Below are 22,301 nucleotides of genomic sequence, written 5' to 3'. Positions count from 1 at the left end.
GCACCTCTGCTCTGTCCTAGGAACAGAGCCACCAGGCTTGACACTTGGTATTTCTTGCTGCATGAAGAAGAAGTACAAGGAGGATAGCTTGCTGTACTTGTACTGTCCCCCCCCCCTTACACACACACACACACACACCCCACATGGCCAAACTCCAAGTCAAGATGTGGGGAATACTCCCTGCAGTAAGCGGAGTCTCACAGTAGTGTGTATTAGGGACACGCCTTTTAACACAGCCTACTGGCTTTCTACCCATTCCATAATTTTCTAAAATGTAACGTGTTTCTTTTATTTGGTGTTTTATAATCCATGCCTTTCCTTGATTCTCTATGACTGTAACCATTCAAAGAAAACGAGTGGATTATTTCTTGATAACTATCCTTTCTTGGTTCTTTCAGGCACGGTTCTGGGTACAGGTGATGAGGGATTTGCGAAATGGGGTAAAACTTAAGAAAGTCCAACAGCGGCAGTACAACCCATTGCCCATTGAATACCAGCTCACCCCGTATGAGATGCTCATGGACGACATTCGGTGCAAAAGATACACCTTGAGAAAAGTAATGGTAAGCACACAAATGGTCGCCTGTACTGTGTTTGTTAGAGATGGGCCAGTCAGGTACTTCTTCTCATAAAATATTTGACCGCTGTGGAAACTTGGAAAGTACTTTAAGATCAAAGAAGGAAAGTTATGAACATGTGATTTCATAACCAAGAAGAATCTTTTTATTATCTTGCTTTACCATTTGCATTCATACTCATTAACAACCCCCCCCACCCCATGTTTTCTGGTGAGTTTTATTGTTCTTGTTTTGAAACAGGGTCTTGTGTTACCCTGGCTGGCCTGGAAGCCCTTGTGTAGACCAAAGCAACTCAAGAGCGATCCACATGCCTCTCCCTCCGCCTCCTGAGTGCCAGCGATCCAAACATTTACCACTATGCCTGGCTTAATCAATCCTCAGTCTTTTTTTCTGCACTTTATTAGACAAGATGGGCTGATTTCAGTTTATAACTTATTAAGCTAGTTTCATGTTATCAATATTCTTCCATGTCATTAGTTCAACATTACTAATTATAAATGATTATATATTTTCTAGCTTATGGATATATCAGAGGTCATTAAGCAGGTCAGTATCAGGTATAGGCAGGCTGTTTAATGTATCCTGTTCTACACATCTTTAGTAATAGCTATACAGTGAAGCCCTTGAGCGAAGTTCTAAGGAACTTCTAGCTGATCAGCAAATCCTAGAAGCTCTGGCTTGAAAATGTCTCCTGTGTTAAACCACTTCCTCTCAGTCCCATCTCCTGTCCTTGTCACCTCACCTCTCATTGAGACTGTCACAGGCCTCACTGTTCTCCTGCTCGCTGGGACTACAAGTGTATAATACTACATCTTTAAATTTTTAGTCTTTTTCCCCTGACATATGGTCTGTCTTGAAGAAATCATGTACCCTTAGGGAAAAATGTGTATTCTAAAGCTGCCAGGTGTGGTGACATACATCTGTGATTCCCAGCACTCAGGACATAGAGGTAAAAGGGTCAGGAGTTCAAGGCCACATAAGTTACCTCTCAGGAATATCACAGAAAGGCAGAAAGAGAAGAATATTCCTTATTAGGTGGAGAGTTCTAGTTAATTTATGAAAACTTTCAAATCCCTCTTTTTGTTTTCTGGTTGATCTGTCTGGTTCAGGGCACTGTTGTAAGTGAAGGATTAAGGGACGCAGCTGTTGTGCAGTTGCTCCTTTCCCTCTCGTTGTCTGTCTGCTCATGTATCTTGGACTGGAATTTGGTTCATATTTACTAACAGTTGTTACATTTTCAGTAACTGGTGTCTGTTGTCTTTCGTGAGAGATGTTTGCCAGACGTGTTTGCCTGGCTGCAATGCTGCTGACCCAGCTCTTTTCTTCCATTGCTTACGGTTTACATTGGCATTCCTCTCCACCCCTCACTCTCAAGCTTATCCATGCAAATTTCTTTTTTTCTTTTTAAAGACTTATCTGTTTTATACATTTGAGTGCTTTGCCTGAATGTATGTATGTGCACCGTGTGTTTGCCTGGTATCTAAGGGAGCAGAAGGTGTCAGATCCCCTGGAACTGGAGTTACGAATAGTTGTGAGGAACTACTTGGGTGTTGGGAAAGGAACCTAGGTCTTCTGCAGCCAGTGCTCTCCCTGAGTCCTCTCTCCAGCCCCTCTTTTTAATTTTTTTTTTTTTTTTGGTTCTTTTTTTCGGAGCTGGGGACCGAACCCAGGGCCTTGCGCTTCCTAGGCAAGCGCTCTACTACTGAGCTAAATCCCCAACCCCTAATTTTTTATTTTATCTTAAAAGTAATTCGCTCACTATAAATATTACAAAATATATATAAAATAAAATTCAGTTCTATCATTTTGTAATGTGTTTACTTCTTGATATTTTATATACTATTATATAATATAATTAAATTATATACTCTTGTAATACCATGTAAACTTTCCCTTCTGTTGAATATGGGGTAAACTTGTTTCTATATCATAAAATATAGTTTATGTCATTTTAAGAAGATTCCATGTCCATCAGTATTTTGCCTGCAGCTGTTTATGTGGTGTGCAAACCTGGTACCCATAGACATCAGAAGAAGGCATTGGAGCCCCTGGAATTGGAGTTATAAATGGTCATGAGCTCCCATGTGGGTGCTGGGAACCAAATCCAGGTCCTCTGCAAGAGCAGCCAGTGCTCTTGAACATGGGCCATCTCTCCAGCCTTTTTATTTATTTTTAAGTCATTTAAAAAGGCTCTTTTCATTATTGTTTTGAGACAGAGTTTCATAGAACCCTGCCTGGCTTTGAACTCTGAGTGTAGCTAAGGATGCCCTTGAACTCCTGATCCTCCTAGCTACACCTCTTGCTACCTAGAATTATAAACATGCCAGCATTCCTAGCTGATTTAAAATTTGAAAATAATTTGGTTTACGTACACAATGCATTTTATTCTATATGAACAAATTATGGTTTACTTTTGAAAAGTTGCTCTTTCATAAGTTTGTTTCTTAGAGACAACCAACGTTATTTCTTTGTATTGTTTTCCGTGTGGATGTGCTTCCCTGTTAATTAACAGGGAACATCTCTGGCACATTACAGATGTCTGTGTCTGTATCTGATGACTGCATTGTGAAGCAGCATGTGCAGAGCCTTTCACATTGTAGCCTTCTTTTCCATTGTTTCTAATTAGCATGCGGAGTTTCACTGTGCGTTGTCATACTTACATGGTGCTGTCCTGGGCTCCTTCCCTCCTCCATGCCAGAGCCCGTCTTTCAAACAGTCCCACTCCTGCGCTTATAAGCTACACCCATTCAGTAGCCAAGGCAGTCTAGAATTTTTAAAAGATGTATTTTACTACATCTTAATTATGAATAGATATGTGTGTCTGTGTGTAGGTAAGCGCACATGAGTGCAGGTGCTCATGGAGGCCAGAGGGATCAGATCCCCTAAAGCTGGAGATGTCGGGGGCACAGAGGTCTTTGTACTCACAGAAAAGCTTTAAGGAACACCAGGAATGTTAAATACACAGAGGCCTCTTCCTAGTGGAGGAGATAAAAATACCTGCTTTCCCATCCACAAGTCTGCAAATGGAGTTTGCTAACAACCTGGTGACCTTTTTGCCATCTGTGAAGGCAGACCTCACCTACCTTTTGCTAAAGAGGCCGACTTCACCCAAATTCTCCAGAATGGTTTTTCCAGACTCTTCCCTCCCTAAACTGTTACTCGCTCTTAAGGGAGATGTCACATGTACTTTATGACCTGCTGACCTCTGTGCTATCAGTCAGAGGTCACACTAGATTCTAGGCCTTTTAGCTATAGAACCCACCCTCATGGTCACATGCATTTTGTAAAGGAGTTTCTATGTAGTCACACCTTAAGCTTTATTGTGTACCTGGAGTTGGAATGATTGTTTCCTGGAAACCATGTAGAGTGTCTTGAGTATGCTGACCGTGACCTGCCTGGCACTAGAGTCCCCCAAGTCTGATCAGTTGACACAGTCGGTTTGCTCTGGGTTTTTATTCTCATCTCTTCTCACATCACTGCCTGCATGGACACCTGCCAGGACCCTCACATAGACAGCTGTGAACCACCCCATGCGGGGGTTGGGAACTGGACTCAGGTCCTCTGGAAGGGCAGCAAGTGCTCTTAACTGCCACCCCAGCCCAGCCCATGGTTTACAATTTCTAATATTCCAGAGTAATCTAGAAGTGGGCAAACCATAGTTGAGCTTATCTGTTGTTAATTTACTGTTTGTAAACCTTCTTAATATAAGCTGTAGCCACAGCTACTGGCTCAGTGGACATACATGTTTCTAGGCAGTGGTTCTGAACCTACAGCCCTTTAATACAGTTCCTCCTCATGTGTGGTGACCCCAACCATACAATTCTTTTTGTTGCTACTTCATAACTATAATTTTGCTACTGTTATGAATTGTAATGCAAATATCTGGTATACAGAATATCTGATATTCTATTCCTAAAGGGGTCTCTATCCATAGGTTGAAAAGGTCTGCTCTAAAACTAATAAATATTGCCAGATTGTCTAATATAATTGTAAGCCTCTTTGTGATTTGAAAGTCAGATACACATATTTGAAGTAATTCTGAGTTCTAAGACTATAGCTTCCCATAGTTCTAAAGAAGCTGTTTTCTCTACATGAGCCAGGGTCTCAGGTCAGGGCATGGGGTTTTTCAGCCCTCTCCATGTTTGGCACTAGTTGAAGTGTACATTGCAGCTTACTGAAGTGCGCATCAGTGAATTGTGAGACTTCACGTCCAGAGAGCTGCTAAAAGGGAAGGCTATGACCTGTGAGAACCAAGGGGACGGCAGTAAAGCAATTACTTTATCTGCTTTACTTCAAATTCAGCTGCCTCAAAATATTTATTTAAGAAACTAGACAGGGTTCAGGGTAGTTTTAAAATACTTCAAAGAAATCACTTTTTGTATACTACAAGATTTTTGTTTGTAAACCATTGTGCCCTTAAAATATGATCAGTTTCCTGTAATTGATCCTATTTTCTTTGAATTGACAATTTGTCCATCTGGAATCATTTCTTATCTCGGTTGGGACTGCCTTTTGTTTTGGCAGTGGTTCTGTGACCTGAGAATGCATCTGCTGGCCCTACAGTGCTCTCCACACACTGTAGCTTCCTTTGTGTCCATCACTGGGGTCCTCAGCAGGAGTCAGCGCACAGTTGAGACCCATGTTGTAGCTCTTGGACACTGAAGATAAAGCCAGCAGTGTTGGTTCATGCACACAGGAGTTGACAACAGAAGGATTAGGAATTTGAGGCATAGCAACTTGAGGTCAGCCCAGGCTACTACATAAGACCCTGACTGAAAAGCCAGAAATACCAGGAAAGTATCTCATGGGACACGCTTCTGTGGATGTTGGCACTTGCAAGCCAATCTCATTTTTTTTCCATTTTTTCTCAGTTTTCTGGTGATGGAAAATATTAAAGGCATATGAAAATTATTTAGAAGGATTACTCCTATTTAAAAGTAGAATCCTGGGGTTGGGGATTTAGCTCAGTGGTAGAGCGCTTGCCTAGCAAGCGCAAGGCCCTGGGTTCGGTCCCCAGCTCCAAAAAAAAAAAAAAAAAAAAAAGTAGAATCCTAAGAATAGGAATATCTGGTTAAGTTGTATATATCACAGGTTTTTAAAAATGTTACACACTGGGAAATCCACAGGTAAGGGTCACACCACAACAGGCTAAGTCCCACAGCGCTATGTGTGCAAGCCCACGTGCAAGTACACACACACCCTTTTGATTTTTTGAGCTGGTTTTTAAGGGGATGGTGTTAGGTAGATCCCAGTGCAGTTGTCATAGGGGAAGAACCAGGCCTGAGGCGGCAGTTCCACCTGTTCTGTTTAAGTAAAGACTGGGAAACAAAGCCATGTACAATGGAGCACCCCTGTGACCCAGCACTTAGGCTGTAGAAACAAGAAGAGTGGAAGTCCACTGCATATCAAGTTCAAAACCAGCCTGGAATACACAAGGCCTTACTACAAAAACCTACCACATGGTAAAGTGGTGACAACTGTGCTATCAGGAAAGCAGACTCTCTGTTATTAAATGAACAGTGGTGACTCCTCTCTTCACATGATCTGATTTGTTCTTGTTTTTGTCTCCTTTTAGGTAAATGGTGACATTCCCCCTCGGTTAAGAAAGAGTGCTCATGAGATCATCCTCGACTTCATCAGATCAAGACCCCCTTTAAATCCAGTATGTAACTTAACACACTCTCTCCAAGGATGGGTCTGTAGCACTCCACCACATTCTCCCCTGACAGTAGGAAGCCCACCTATAAATTACAAACTAAAGCACAGAGACATACCTTCAGTTTTTTTTGGGTTTTTTTTTTTTTTTTTTTTTGGTTCTTTTTTTTCGGAGCTGGGGACCGAACCCAGGGCCTTGCGCTTCCTAGGTAAGCGCTCTACCACTGAGCTAAATCCCCAGCCCCATACCTTCAGTTTTTTAATGTAATTATTTGGTATGTCTTCACTCAAAACTCTGTTATTGTCTGACCTCCACTCCTGTGCAAGCACACAAAGTAAATTACACACACACACACTATGTATGTATGTATGTATGTATGTATGTATGTATGTATGTATGTCTTGATATTGAATGACCTGATTAGCCTTTTATTAGGCAACATTACAGCCAGTGACATAAAGTTCATAATTCTGCATTATATGAATGACTTTATTAAATAAAGAATAGTTAATCAAGTCTCTAACCATTGTACTGCCTTTTCAAGGCTTCAGCCAGAAAACTGAAACCAACCCCACCACGGCCACGGAGCCTCCATGAAAGAATACTAGAAGAAATTAAAGCAGAAAGAAAGCTTCGGCCTGTCTCACCAGAAGAAATTAGACGGAGCAGACTAGGTGAGTCTCCGCTTCCTTTACTCATGAGTCACCGCTAGGAAAATTGTTTATACTTACACACATAGACGTTAACCCACAGACTTCTCGGTCCTTGTCTAGACCTCCTGTTCCTGTCTCCTCCTCTCCTCTCCTCTCCACCTAGCTTGCGTACGTATACCCTCACATTTGTTTACACTTGAAATTTATGTGACATGGCAGTGTTCCCCTTCTCTGATGTTGGACTACATGAGAGCATTGTGGCACAATGGCAAGAGCTGAGGTTTAAGGATGACACTTGTGGTGGTTTCCATAGGAATGGCCCCTTAGACTCATGTGTGAGAATGCTGAGCCATACATAGGAAGGGGCACTAATAGCAGGTGTGGCCTTGCTGGAGAATACCTCTCTGTGGGGGCCGGCTCTGAGGTCTCCTGTGCTCAAGCTGTACCCAGTGTAGCGCAGTCACCTGCGGCTACCTGCAGATCAAGTTGTAGAACTCGGCTCCTTCTCCAGCACATCTGCCTGCATAGCTCAGTGCTTCTTACCCCAGCAGTGATGACTTTCCTCTGAGGCGGTAAGCTCGTCCCAGCTAAATGCTGTGCTTTGTGAGTTGCCATGGTCATGGGCTCTTTACAGCAATAAAACTCTAAGATAGCATGCTTTCCCCTTCTAAACATAACTGCCTTCATCACCAGAAAGGAGGATAAAGGATCTTACCTCTGTTATATTTTTTTCTATGAGAACTAAATAGGATCTTGGTAAAAAGGAAAGAAAAACCTTATAAACTGACATGTGTGCAATAAGAGATGATAGAGACATAGCATTACTTCACTTCTTTCAGAATCCTTCTGATTATGCGTGTGCGTGTGTGTGTGTGCTCGCGCACTTGTGTGTATGTTTGTGTGTACATGTATGTGTGTGTGTACGTGTCTTGTCTGACTGCCTGCTTGCCTCTGTGTGTACATGTGTGCATGTGTGCGCATGTGCGTGTGTGTACTTCTCTGTATGCACAGACACAGGCCAGAGGTCAACATAAGGAGGGCTTCTCCATCATCTACCATATGTTTTGAGAAAAAGTTTTCACTGCACTGTTGCAGGTACGCTAGCTGGCCCAGTAGCCCCTGGAATCCATCTGTCTCCACCCCTCTCAGCACAGCTCTTACAGGAGTGCCAGGGTCCAGACTCAGGGCCTCAGGCCTGTGCATCGAGCCCTTTACCCACTGAACTCGATTTTGCAGGACTTTCCGTAGTGACCATACCATTGTGTTCTCTCCAGCAACAGCAAAAGCTCTAGTTGTACATCCTTGCTCCACCACGGGGGGCTTGGAGGGACTTGTTTGTTGACGATAACTATCCTGACATGTCTAAGGTGATTTCCAATTGTGGTTTGGATTTTCATTTCCCTAGTGATTGATAATTGATACTTGAACGTTCTTTCATGAAGTTGATAACTATCCTGACATGTCTAAGGTGATTTCCAATTGTGGTTTGGATTTTCATTTCCCTAGTGATTGATAATTGATACTTGAACGTTCTTTCATGAAGTTATGAACAGTTTCCGTGTAACCTTGGGATTGTCTTTTTAGGTTCTTCTGGGGAAACTACTATTGGAGATCCCCATGGCATAGGCAGGAGGAGACTGGAGGGATGGCTGAGTGGGTAGGAGCACTGGCTGTTCTTCCAGAGGACATGGGTCCAGTCCACTCACATGGCAGCTTCAACTGTCTACAGCCACAGTTCCAGAGGATCTGCTGCTGCCAGCCTTCCACCCCATGCTTCTGGCCCTGAGGGCCCACATACGTATATAAGTAGTATACACACTTTCATGCAAGCAAAACACTCAGACAACATAAAATTAAATAAATCTTTAAAAAAATTTTAAAAAGATTCTCTGGGAGCCTAGGAGTATAGCTCCATGGTAGAGCATTTATCATGAACAAGGCCCTGAGTTTACTCCTTGGGTGTGGTGGTGCACACCATTAATGCTAACACTCTAGAGGCAGAAGCAGTTTGAGGCCAACCAGGTCTGCATGCTGAGACCCTGTCTCAAAAAAAAAAAAAAAAAAAAAAAAAAAAAGGAAAAGGATTTTCATGGGAACACACATCTGTAGTCCCAGCACTAGTTTTGATGGCAGAAAGATCATTAACTTGAGGCCAGCCTGGGCTATATATGGTGTGTAGCCTTAAAAAGAGGAGAGAAGAGGAAGAAGAGGAATAAATAGGCACAGAGAGAAAGAAGAAACACTGATTTTTTTTTTCTTTTTACTGGGATTGAGTTGAATCTGTAGGTAGTTTGGGTATATTGATTTTGGGGGTTTGTTTGGTTTGGTTTGGTTTTGAGACACAGTCACCATGTAGCTCTAGCTGTCCTGGAACTCAGAGAGATAGCCCTGCCTCTGCCTCCCAAGTGCAGGGACTAAGAACATGTGCTACTATGCCCAGAAGGTACCTGGCTACCTTAACAGTATTAGTTCTTCCAATCCGGGAGCACAAACCATCTTTGCATTTGTTTATGTCTCAGAGTTTCCCACATTACTGATGTTCCTGAATAGCTGATTATTTTTAGTGATGTAACCAATGGGCTTGTTTTCCTGTGTTACTTTTCACATGGGTTAAATTAACACACAGTACATTTGTTTTATGCTGATTTTCTATCAAGAAACTTGGCTGAATTTAGTAGCACTTTTAAAGAGATTTTTATTACTATTTTCCTTTATGTGTGCTGGTGTTTTGTCTGTATGTAAGTTCATATACCGTACACATGCCCGGTACCTGTGGAGTTAAAGATACTTGAGTTGCCACATGGGTGCTGGGAATCAAGGCCGCATTCTCTGGAAGAGCACCCGGTCCCTTAGCTGCTGGGCCATCTCTCCAGTCCTGCTTTAACAGCTTCATTTTAGTTTGGTTTTAATGGCACTTGTAGGATTTTCTTTATAAGATTATATCTATAAACTGGGATAATTTTATTCTTTCTTTCCAATTCGGGTATCAGTTCAGTCATATATCCTCATTCTCTCTGTATTGTTTTTCTTGCCTAGTTGCTTTAATTAGGACTCCTAGTATTATAAGGAACACAAGAAAGGCCGTGTGTCTTTATTTCGGATGTCAGAGGACCTTTCAGGTTTTCACTGTGAGTAGTGTAATGTGGTCTTCTCACAGGAAGGCCTCATTCTGGCAAGACGGTTTCTTTGTATTTCCAGCTTGCTGAGTTTTCGGCCTGAGAAGGTTGTTTTGTGAAATGCTTTTTCTGCAGTTCTTGAGATGACCATATTTTTTTTAATCCTCTAGTCTGTTAAATGTGTATCACATTAATTACTTTCTCTTGCTTTAATAAATAGATACTTTGACCAAAAGCAGTTTAGGGGAGGAAAGGATTTATTGCAGCTCACACTTGCAGATCACAGTCCATCATGGAGGGTCTGTCAGGGCTGCACTCAAGCAGGAACTCAAGCAGAAGCCATGGAGGATCACAGTGGCTTGCTCACTAGCTCCTGTTCAGCCAGTGTTTGTTTGTTTGTTTGTTTGTTTGTTTGTTTATTTATGGATTTATTTAAGGATTTATTTATTTTATATATGTGAGTGCACGGTGTTTGCTGTCTTCAGACACACCAGAAGAGGGCATAGGATCCCATTACAGATGGTTGTGAGCCACCATGTGGTGGCTGGGAATTGAACTCAGGACCTCTGGAAGAGCAGTCAGTGCTCTTACCCACTGAGCCATCTCTCCAGCCCTCAGCTAGTATTCTTACACAGCAGAGGTCCACCTGCACCGAGATGAGCCTTCTCACGTCACTCATCATTCAAGACAATCTCTGACAGACCAGTCTGCTTGAGGCAACTCTTCAGTTGAGTTCTCTTTTCCCAAATGAATTTAGGTTTTGTCAAGGTAACAAAAACTAAACAAGATACCATCCTTGTGTCCCAGAAATAAATCCTAGTTAGTCATGGTGTATGACCTTTCAAGGTTTTGTTTTCTTTCTTTGTGTTTTAGCTTTAGTGTTCTTCTGTGTTTTAGAACAATTTGGAAAGATTGGAATTAATTCATCTTTCAAAGTTTGGTAGAGTCATGGGTGAAGCAATCTATTTTGGGAGTTTTCTTCTTGGGAGGTTTCCTGTTTGATTTGTCTTTTGAGACAGTGTCAGGTGCTTCTCGGACTTGCTCTGTAGCTGAGGATTGATTGATTCAGGTGCTGATGTCACAGGCTGTGCCACCACTCCTACACTTTTGTTTGTTTTCCTGAGACAAGGTCACAGCTCTGACAGGCCTCATGTATAGACCATGATGGGCCCAACCTTGGCAGTGGTCCTCCTGAGTGCTGAAATCTCAGGTTGGGAGCTTGCGGACTACTGATACATTCAGTCTGTCATGGCAGGCCTTCTCATACACACTCCTTCTATTTCACCTCTTAAGAGTTTATGTAAAGGCTAACGCTGCTTCAGAAAAGCTGAAGGACAGGTTTATGTTGTTTACTGTATTTAAACCTGAGGTTGGTATTTCAGTGTCTAGCATCGATGGTTGTGGAAAGTGATTATTCAGACGCCGGTGAGCTGGCTCAGCTCTTACAACCCTTGCCCAAGCCTGCGATACAAGATGATCTCCAGTAGGACACACTCGGCAGAAGAGACTCCTCAAGTTGTTCTTTGAGACAGACACAGACAGACAGACAGACAGACAGACAGACACACACACACACACACACACACACACACACAAATAAAATAAATTATAAATTTTTGAAGAAAAGTGATTACTCTGGGATTCTTGCTTCTAGAATTCTGAGTTTAAACTAATCTTAAACCTCAAATGGAAAGTAAGAAATTTTACTCCCCAACCCCTACCCCACTGTGTTGGGTTTTCCTATAGACTTGTATTTTATGGTATTTGGTTAAGATTGGATTAGTAGGATTACCTTGAAAAAAACAAATTTCTCTGAATATTTTTATATTTCTTCCTTGTATTTGCAAGTAGAAACAATGCTGATGTTTGGGAAAGTCTTAATGCCCACAGAGAGTATTACCTCTACTTTAATCTGTGGGCATCCACTGTGAACTTGTGCCTTACAAAATCACGGTGAGGGCTAAGGAATGGCTCAGTCCGTAAGCCCTTGCCTTCAAGCAGGAGGGCTTGTGTTCAATCCTAGAAGCCATGCACAATGCCCAGAAGGTAGTCGGTGCCCAGAATCCCTGCATTGAGGGATGGAGGAGGAAGAGGATCCCTGAGGCTCCTCGGCCACCCCGTCTATTCCTGAACTGCAGGCACTGAAAGACATTACTTAAAGGAGCTAGAGGCCTTCCCAGTGCTGTCACCCAAGCCTGTCCTTCAGCTTCTGGACACCCTTCCACGCATAAAAAGTAAAATTAAAAATTTTAAATGGGTGGTGGTCTTACCCTTTAACCCCAGCACTCAGGAGGCAGATGCAGGCAGATCTTTGAGTTCTAGGCTAGCCTGGTTTTCTGGTAAGTTCCAGAAAAGCCAAGGCTAAACAGAGAATGTCTTAAAAAACAAAAAAGAGAAGGAAGTACAAAGAAGAAAAAAACAAAAGCAAAAACCAGCCAAACAAACAAAAAATAATGACAAAAACTATTCTTTTAGTTTAATACTGGGTATGGCCTGAACATTTTTCATCATTAAACATGAATCAAACATGATTTATTTGGACATGGTCTCCCAACAATGCCTAAGTGATTTATTTACCTACTCCCTTACTGTTACATGAGCCATTTCTTTTTTTTTTTCTAACAAATCTGAAATTATTATTGTTCCTCAATCTGTTCATGTCACTGATATTTTTCTGTTCTAAACTTCTTAGTTACAGTGATCCTTCACTGTGGTCCTCTTGGTGGTATATGATTATAGCTGAGAAAACAAGAGCCTCAGTTAGGGAAATTCACTCAGACCCCAAGCAAGCAAGTAACAAGAGGAGAAGCCAGGAGTGCAGCTCAGTTTATGGTATACTATCCTCCCTGCATAAAGCCCCCCAGTTCAGTTAGCTTAACAAATACAAAAAAAAAGGAGAGGAGAAAAATGAACCACATCTCCTAAGAAGGGATAGCATTTCTTTTGTGTGTGGTGGCCAGTTTATTCAAAAGTTATATTCATATACCAGAGAAGAGCTCAACAAAAGATATTAGCAAACTTGATTAAAGAGTGGTTTGAGAATGTATGTTATTTTATTGGCTATACTTAGAAAGGGAAATCTGGAATATATTTGAATTAAGAACTAAGTATTTTATTTTATTTTTAGATGGCAAGTGAAAAATTATTCTCATCAATACAAAGTCTCTATCTACTTTCCTGAAACATCTAAACATCTAACTTGCACATTGGGGTGGTTCCTGCCCATTAAACATTCTTTCATTTATTTTGTCATGAACATAACTTTTGAATGAAACTGAGCACTGCATACAGAAGGATGCCGTCACGTCTGGGAAGACTAGGTTCTTATCTTTTCTCTGTATCTTGTTTATCTTGTTGTCATTTTCAGTGTATTTAAAGTATTACTTTTACTTTTTATTGTTAGTTTGTTGTCATAAAACTGGAATTAAGACTCTTATAGTTGTTTTACATGTCAGACTTGCATCCACTAGCTTCTAGCTAGACTCCCAAGGAGAGCCAGTGAGAGCTCTGGCCCTCCCTGCCCTGTCTGTCTTTGGATCCCTGATGGCTGAATTACTTTCTCTTTGTTTGTTTTCTTTTTTGCAGCAGTTCGGCCACTTAGCATGTCTCACAGTTTTGACTTGTCAGGTAAAAAAAAAAAAGCACTTTCACACCTGACCTGGTTGCGTGGTTTCTGTGAATCACATTCATTTGTCTGCTTGTTTAAACATGTCAGAAAGGAAAATTGAAAAGCTTTCTTCTGAGCTGTGGTCAGCTTAAAATAAAGTAGCCTACCTCTTTCAAAGCAGTGCATGTAATTAAACCACAGTGAACGTGCAGCCTCCCAGCCTCACAGAAGGCGGTGGATGTGGCCACCCCGTATATGGTTGCTCTCACTGGGTCAGACCTTTCCTGTAAGGGAGCAGAGAAAACTGTAAAGAAAGTTTTAAAGTGCTCCTTTCTCTGAAACACCGAGAGCCTTGGGGGGCAGAAACTGTTTCTGCACCACTCTGCATAGTGGTAGAGCCTGTCCTCATGTCTCTGCCGATTATACCCAGAAGCTCACTGTCACTACCTTCTGTCATGTGCCCTAAGTTTACAGCGTGCTTAACGGTTTGTGTTGAGTGGGCCAGGATAATGGTTAAATGAATAACTGAAAATGGCTATATTTGATTATAAAACTAGCTTTTTTAAATAAAAATTTAAATATATTTATGAGTAAATTTTCATATTTTTCTTAATTCTTAAGATATTTTGCAAATTCAGTTTTTTAATTTCACAAGTCACGGATTCAGACTAACATGAGATTAAGATGTATTCTTTCAGAATGTTCTTTGAAATGTTACAGACTACCTCTTAAGTTACAAAGAATTGTTGACATACAAATTTATCCTTAATAAGCCAGCAGATTTTCTACATTATTGACTGTCTACTGTCTTGTGACCACAGGCTAGTCTCCACACTTTTCTGTTTATTTTTGTAGCTCTCAGGCATGACTAATATTTTGGTCTTAAACTGCTTTTTGACTGACCACCAAAGAGCCTTTTCTATTTTCTTTATCCATTTGGCTGATTTTATTTATTTTATGAATCATTTGTGTAGTGAATCTGTAAAAAATTTAGACTGAAAAATAAAGCCAAAATTTGGACCATGTGTGTTATGACTGATCTCTAAAAGCTGGCCACATCCATTTCCTGTCCTGTCACTCTGGATATGTGCTGGCCGCACTTGCACTGATTGTATAAGGAGTAGGAATGCCTGAGCACATGTCCCAGACCGGCGGGCGTAGCCGGGCAGCCTAGGTTCGTGTTGTCAGTGTTCCTTGTTTGCTGTCATCTCTCTGTGCCTTGGTGCTGTGCTGTGTGCCTGCCCTGTGGGCCGGCGCTCACTGCTGACCTCTCGTGCTGCTTGGTTTCTCATCGCTGCCCTTCACTCTTCATTAAATCGCCCCAGATCATAAGTGGGAAGAGTAATCCATTCTTCCAACTCTGAAGATGGGAGAACATCCTCTTAGTAGGGAAATGACTAGGAGTAAACAGCCTAAGCATGTAGCCTAGTAAATGACTGACCTTCAGTGCAGAGCGGGACATAAGGAAGTGTGTTCTGCCGTTCACGTGAACCTTAGAAATATCTTTTAGTGAGAATCCTAATAAGCCATTCAACATCAACTGAGGTAAGTCTGGTTTATTTTTCTTATGCAAATATTAAATATATAATCCATGTTCCAATCATATTTCCTCCAACTGAATAAAGGGACAGACAGAATTATTCAAGTATTTAATATCTTGGACGTGCCTGAATCTAAGACATGATAATTTCTAAAAAAGAAAAATCTCTATTTTATATTTTAACATGTGCTCTAAATATAGATAACATTTTTCCCCTCAAGAAATTCTGTCTTTAAGAGTTTGACTCATCTCACTTAATATACTGAATCATATATATTATTTCAATATTAGATACAAGTAATCAAACTCCTTAAAATACATTGTGCCAAGCCTTATAGGAAATGAAACTACACAGTGTCTAGTGTTGGAGTCACCAGAAGCCTCCTGGCAGGACCATTACCAGTCACATCGTTCGCAAAGCTTCACTTAATACAGACGTTTGTTTCAGTCATCTTAGTCAGTGAACCACATGACAGCTGCTGGGAAAGCTCTTCCTGCCGCTGTATCACAATATCACGATGTCATTTAGTGGATTTCCCTAAACTGAAGTTTATATGTCATTTTACCAACTTCCTCGTGTGTGTGTGTGTGTGTGTGTGTGTGTGTGTGTGTGTGTGTGTGTGTGTAACTAATGTGAACTAAACCCCAGAGAGTTGCACAGTGTGGCAAAGTGCTACAGCACCTGAGTTACTCCCTTGCTCTTTTCTTTTTTGAAGTGTGTTTTGTTTGTTAAGGCAGGGTCTCATGTAACTCAGGCTGGCTCCTATGCCTGGTTTTATGTGGTGCTGAGGATTGAACCCGGAACCTGGATATACTGAATAAGCACTGGACCAGTGGAGTCCATTTCATTTTGAAGCAGGGTCGCTCAGGCTTGTTTTGAGTTCACTTTGTGTCTCAAGCAGACCTTGGTCACTGAACTTGTCGACCCTCCTGCCACCACCACACCAGGCTTTGGATTTTGCCAGTTGAAATTCTTCAGGATTCTCTAGAGATATGGAACTCAAAGAATGGGTTATTATGAAATCTGCATTGTATGTATATAATATATACACATGATTTAATAAGTTCTTGGCTTACAAGTTGTGTTCCCAGTGTTCCAACAATGACAATCCTCTGACAAAAAGTCCAAAAATCCAGTGTTGTTTGGTCCAAGATGCTGGTCTCTGATGGCAGTCACTATGCTTGGGAGGGGATGAACTTGCCAGTGAGAGGCCAAGCAGGCAGAGAGCCAGCACTTCCTCCTCCGTGGTCCTTCTATAGACCGCCGCCGCAGTGAAGGTGGGTCTTCCCACCCCATTCACGGGATTTAATTAAGAAAAATCCCTCACAGGTGGATCCAGCCTCTTGGGTTTAGCTAAATCTAGATATACTCAAGTTAATAAACAGAATAACCATCACACCAACACTACTTAAATATTTTTAATCTAAATTAAATACTATCAACACATCTTTAAATTTTTTTATTTTGTTTTGTTTTTCAAGATAGGGTTTCTCTGTGTAACAGCCCTGGCCACCTTGGACTCTATTTGTAGACCAGGCTGTCCTCGAACTCACAGAGAAATGCCTACCTCTGCCTTCCAAATGCTGAGATTAAAGGTGTCTGTCACCATGTCCAGCTCTCAACAGTTTAACATTTTTAGTCTACCCTGGCTCTGCAGAGATGACTTGGTGATTGAGGGGAGACTCATGGCTAGTCTGCAGAGGAGGGTTGTGGCAGCTCACAGCCCTCTGTCATTTCAGTCCTGGGGATCCAACACACACTTCTGATCTCCACAGGTACATGCCTGATGCACTTACCTACATTTAGGCAAAAACACGCATACACACAAAAAAAAAATCTTAAAAATTTTTAATCCTTAAATAACTTCTAAATTTTCTTCAGCAATAGCACCCACAAAAATGTGGGTCTGATATCATAGTTTTTTACAAGATAGTAAATGAATATATGGCCAGTAAAGTCTGTTTGCCTTGACAGTGCGAGCCCAGTCGTGGAAGCTGGGAGTCTTAAATCTCTGTCTAGGAGGTCAGCTAGGTCACTGACTTTTGCTGCCGGAACACAGGTAACTGAGAAAGGACACAAATGCAGTTTGTCTATATGTTTATTCCTTTTTGGGTTTGTTTATTTTTTGAGATGAGGTCTTACTATGTAGCCCTGGGTGTCCTGGAGCTGTGTAGACTAGGCTGGCCTTATCTTCTTGCTTCTGCCCATGAGTGCTGGGACTCTGCCTGGCTCAACAGTTGTTTTACTACTATTTTTGTTGATTAACTACAAAAGTAATTTTTGTAGGAGGTATGAACTACGGTACCTTTTTTCTTTTTCCTTTTTTTGTTCTTATTGTTTGTTTTGTTCTGAAATAGGTCTTATTCCCTAACCCAATCTAGCCACCTAGCAATCCTCCTGCCTTAGCCTCTCAAGTGCTGGGATCATAGGTCTGAGCTACCAAGTCTGGCTTCTTTTTTCTTAAATAGAAATTAATCTTCCAGTATCATATAAACTGAGCCTGGTGGTATACACTTGTAATCCCAGCATAAGGGAAGTGGAGGTTAGATGATCAGAAGTTGATCCTTCTCAGCTACATCGTAAGTTCAAGGCCAGCCTGGTAAGCATGAGACCCCATCTCAGGGGAAAAAAAAAAGGAAAAGAGGAGGAGGAAGAGGAAGAGGAAAAGATGATAGCTACACACTGAATGTTTTCTACTTCAGGCATGTAGATGAGAGAAAATTAACCTTTAATTACAAAGCTTTCCCATCTCAAAGTCTTTCTCTGTCTGGTGTTTAGAAGTCCCATTACCCAACAGAAGCTTCGTAGATGTTTCTATATGCAAAGAGCAATTGATTGCCCTGATCTGCACATTAAATTCTGCACTGATTGTCACATTTTTACTTCTCTGATTTTATAGTTAGCTATTAGCAGTAACCCATGTTGTCTTTATCTGAAATGCTCAGGAAAATCAATTCTGTTTGCATGGGATTATTCTAGGCTAGAGTACCAAGAGCAGGCCTTGGAATCAGCTCTGGCCCACATCACTGTCAGTCAAGGGACTGAGTTACTTGGAGAACTGAAAACCAGTGTTACTCTTGGCTAACATTGTACTAGGCACAGTATGTCATTCTGTTGCTACCCTCCTTAATCTTCACAGGTAGCTGTATGTTACCACTCTGCTTTCCAGGGGAGGAGCAGAGGTTAGGTAGCTTGCCCAGACAGCTAACATCAGAGGTAGACTTTGAGTCCTGTCTGCATTACACCAACTGTATACTGCTTTGTCTTCTCCCATATACTGGAGAGCTTCCTTCCTCATTCAGATGTGAGCCCTTAATCATTTAAATCTGATGTATTGAGGGGACCTGCCCCAGATTCTCTGTGCTTATATAAATGTATTTATATGAGTGAAGATTCTTAACTACTTTGATTTTTAGGACAAAACATTTTTAGATCTTATCCGTAGGAAGACTATGTGTACTGTATCTTCCCTCCACCCACTGCTAGCCCCTTTAAATGAGCACAGCTAGCTTCTCTTCTCTGAGACTCCTTTTATTTATCTGGGAAACAAGAGGTCAAGGTCACTTCTCTAGGATTCCTCCCAGAACTCCTTGAGTTCTGAACTACAGATGTGGATATATAGTTATTCATTTTAAGTTTTCCTTTAATCTGACCATAGCTTTAACAAATATTCCATATGAATAGGCATGGCATCACTGTGCCGGGCCTTTGTATTTTTATTCGTGTGACAGAGAAATGCTGTCACCTGGTTGTGCTTCTAACACAGATTACCTTTCCTGGCTCCAGAAAAGGTAAACTTTTGTCTTTCTCTTACTAGATGTTACTACACCAGAATCTCCAAAGAATGTGGGGAAATCATCTGTGGTGAATGGAGACTTAACATCTCAAACGAAAGAAAATGGGCTGGGTGCTGCCCAGCCGGGGCCTGCACAGCCAAAGAGGCTCCTCAAAGCCCCGACGCTGGCTGAGCTGGACAGCTCTGACTCTGAGGTAAGGCTGCCAGGCACTCAGATGCCCTCTGACCCTGTCCCTCTCCCAGTTCCTTGAGCTGTTTCCTCATCTCTTCTCATGTTCCAATCAGTAAAGGTAAGGCTGAAGTTAATGTGGCTGGCAGGGAGATTAGTTACTGTTCTTACTATAGACCAGTGTGGTGGATATGCTTAGAAAATGGCTACTGAACTTGAGGTCTGTAGTCTTAGATTAGAAGTAGGATTAAGATAAATCGACAATCTTAAACTGGCACGGCCTCCATCGTTGTGAGAAAAGGAGAAACTGAGGTCGAGACATGTTTCTGTAGGCTCTTGTCCCTCTGCAGTGCACATAGACACATGTGGGCTTCTTCTTTCCATAACAGCAATGCCAACAGACAAGCCTTCAAAAAGAGGCTGCCTTCCCTGAGTCTTTGCTCTACTCCGTGCCCTGCATTCATGAATGCTCATCCGTTCAGTGTACCTCAGTTTACCTCCATTCATGCTGAGCCTTCACCAGCTTCTGCTGAGCTATGAGTGTCACGGTGCACATTGCTTGGTCTCCATTGCCTCACCCAAACTTAGACAAAACGAGATGATCCCCCACTCTTCTCCATGCTGCATGGATGCACACACATTGTTGTATTGCTGGCTCCATCTTCCTCATGTCTATCCACGTCAGAAAATGCTACTTAATTGTTTTATTTTCAGTCTTCACCACCATCCCAAACAACACCAATAATACGGTCTTTCTACTAGAAGTTTTCCCAATAGGGCTAGGAAGATGGTCCAGTGGGTAAGAGTATTTGCTGTGTAAGCATGAGGAACTGAGTTCAAACCCCCAGCACCTAAGTAGAAGGCAAGGCATGGATGCACCCATGTCTGTAAGCCCAGTATCATGAGGGTATAGACAAGAGGATCACTGGGGCATGCTGGCTGTCAGCTAAGCTCCAGGTTCAGTGAGAGACCCTGCCTCCAGGGAACAAGGCAGAGAATGATATTGACAGGTAACAGACCTCTTCCTTGGGCTTCTTTGAAGGCTTTTGTGTATTTGTGCAATTGAGGGCATATAAATGTGCCCATGAACCACACACACACAGCAAATATCCTTATTGCTGACATTAATGAATGTCTCACTACCTCTTCTGTTTGATTTTCTTTTCAAGTTTCCCAAATCACACCCTGCAGGGATCCTTTTTCACTCAAGAGTTTGAAGGCCCCCATCCTATATAGCAGATACTTCATGTTTCCGAAGGATACAGATGTTAGAGAGCCCTTCCCCAATCCCCTGCAGAGAGATGCTTATGACCCCTCTATCCTTGTCCCACACTCTCCTAGCCTCCCATTTTATGTGACCACAGGTGTGGCCATTGTCTTCCCTAAACAGTCTTCAGTTCCTCAGCTCTGTGCTTATCTGTGCCCACAATTTGTCTGTACTCCTGAGATCTGTTCAGCCCTGAGGAGTCAGAAGGCGTCTTTGTATTTTAGTGTATTTCCCATGCTACTCGGGCTCTTCCTGTGGTTCTGTGCTAACCCTTCAATGGCTCTGTTCCCCTCAAGTAGTGGTTCTCACCCTGTAGGTCAAGACCCCTTGGGGGTATCAAATGACCCTTTCATAGAGATTGTCTAACATAGAGATTGGAAAACCTAGACAGTTATATTATGATTCATAAGTAGTAACAGTAGCAAAATTACAGTTTTGAAGTAGCAGTTAAATAATTTGGTAGTTGGGGATCACCGCAACATGAGGAACTGTATTAAAAGGTAACAGTATTAGGAAGATTGACAACCACTGCTCTAGAGCCCCTGTCTTCGTTAGGGTTTCTATTGCTGTGATTATTTAAAAAAGAAAAAAAAAAAGACCAAAAGCAGCTTGTGGGAGGAAAGGGTTTGTTTTAGCCAATATTCTACAACTCAGTCCATCACTCATGGAAGTCAAGGCAGGAACCTGGAGACAGGAGCTGCAGAGGCCATGGAGGAGCACTGCCTCCTGGCTTTCTCCCCATGGCTTGTTCAGTCTAATTGTTTATAGCACCCAGAACTGCTAGCTCGTGGGTGGCACCACCACAGTAAGCTGCTCTGCCTCACATCAGTCAAGGACATGACCTGTAGACTTGCCTATAGCCTAATCCTACGAAGGCATTTTCTCAGTTAAGATTCCTTCTTCCCAAGTGACCCTAGCTTGCATCAGTGAAAGCATAGCCCCTAACCTCTTGTCACGTCATTGACTGCTGATCTCCATCTCTCTCTCTGCTTTGAACCATAACTACTATGGCCCAGCAGGAGACACTCAAGGATTTAAATAAATCTTTGCAAACTTTATAAGGATAATTTAAATTGTGAAAGCATTTAGCTTAGTGCTATCTAAGTGGAGCTCTGTGCTATCTGGAACAGTGTTCCTTGTCGCTATTTTTATTTAAATAGGTTATAATTAAATTAAGGATCTTCATTGTCAGTCACAGGGGGTACCAAAGAGGACAATGAAGATATGACCGTCCGCTCACGAAATTTCTTTGGGCCCCACTGATCTATTCAGTGGGGAATTCACTGATCTATTCTCCTGGGAATTTGCATTCCTTCAGTGTCCGCCACGTCACCTCTGTCCACGTCCTTGTCCAGCCCCCATCACACATTTGCAGCATTACTGCGTACAGTGTCGTGACTGGATGTCTGCAGCCTTTACAGCCTTGGTAAAGGATACCCTAAAACAATATTGATTTGCTTGGCCATATTTGCTTTCTAATAGTGGCCATAAAAGCAAAGCTGCTGGTGTCCTCATATCCATAGCAGACTCTATTCACTTTATATGGTAAAGTTTGTTTCCTACTTCATGTATTCTTTCACTCTTCTTTTTCTTTTCCAACTTTTCCTCAGTTTTTTCCAGTGAAAGTTTCCATGTTCCCATAGTAAGTATCAAATGCAGAGGCAGAAGTGTGATGGCGTTCACACCTGTTGCTTCTAATTGAACAAAGCATGCCTGGTGAGACACGTTTGCTCAGCAGCACCTTGGCTGTGCAGCTAAATCCTGCAGAATTCAGAGCTTGAATAGTCTGGAAGAGCTAGGGAAGCCTCAAGATTGATTGGTGCATACCTCAGACCGACAGGGCACTTCCCATGTTTCTGTGTGATGTTGGTTGGTCTTGCTGTGTCGTGGAATGCTCATCTGATTCTCCCCACTAGAC

At 42.0% G+C, this 22,301-nt stretch overlaps 1 protein-coding gene across 8 annotated transcripts in view; it reads left to right on the top strand.

The window, feature by feature from the left end:
- Positions 1 to 22,301, top strand: part of Spire1 (spire-type actin nucleation factor 1) — a 129,746-nt gene that overhangs the window by 89,311 nt on the left and 18,134 nt on the right. For 4 of the 8 annotated variants that reach the window (XM_006254860.5, NM_001415682.1, XM_063277313.1 and 1 more), the window contains 5 exons: positions 399 to 563; positions 6,154 to 6,240; positions 6,779 to 6,908; positions 13,589 to 13,630; positions 18,969 to 19,141. In XM_006254860.5, coding sequence (XP_006254922.1) covers positions 399 to 563; positions 6,154 to 6,240; positions 6,779 to 6,908; positions 13,589 to 13,630; positions 18,969 to 19,141 — 597 coding nt within the window. The remainder of the gene's footprint in view (positions 1 to 398; positions 564 to 6,153; positions 6,241 to 6,778; positions 6,909 to 13,588; positions 13,631 to 18,968; positions 19,142 to 22,301) is intronic. The other 4 variants (NM_001415684.1, NM_001415681.1, XM_063277314.1 and 1 more) reach the window with 2 other exon arrangements.

Source organism: Rattus norvegicus, chromosome 18 (assembly GCF_036323735.1).
Source record: "Rattus norvegicus strain BN/NHsdMcwi chromosome 18, GRCr8, whole genome shotgun sequence".
Lineage (NCBI taxonomy): Eukaryota > Metazoa > Chordata > Mammalia > Rodentia > Muridae > Rattus > Rattus norvegicus.
This window is presented reverse-complemented; position numbering and strand designations above follow the sequence as displayed.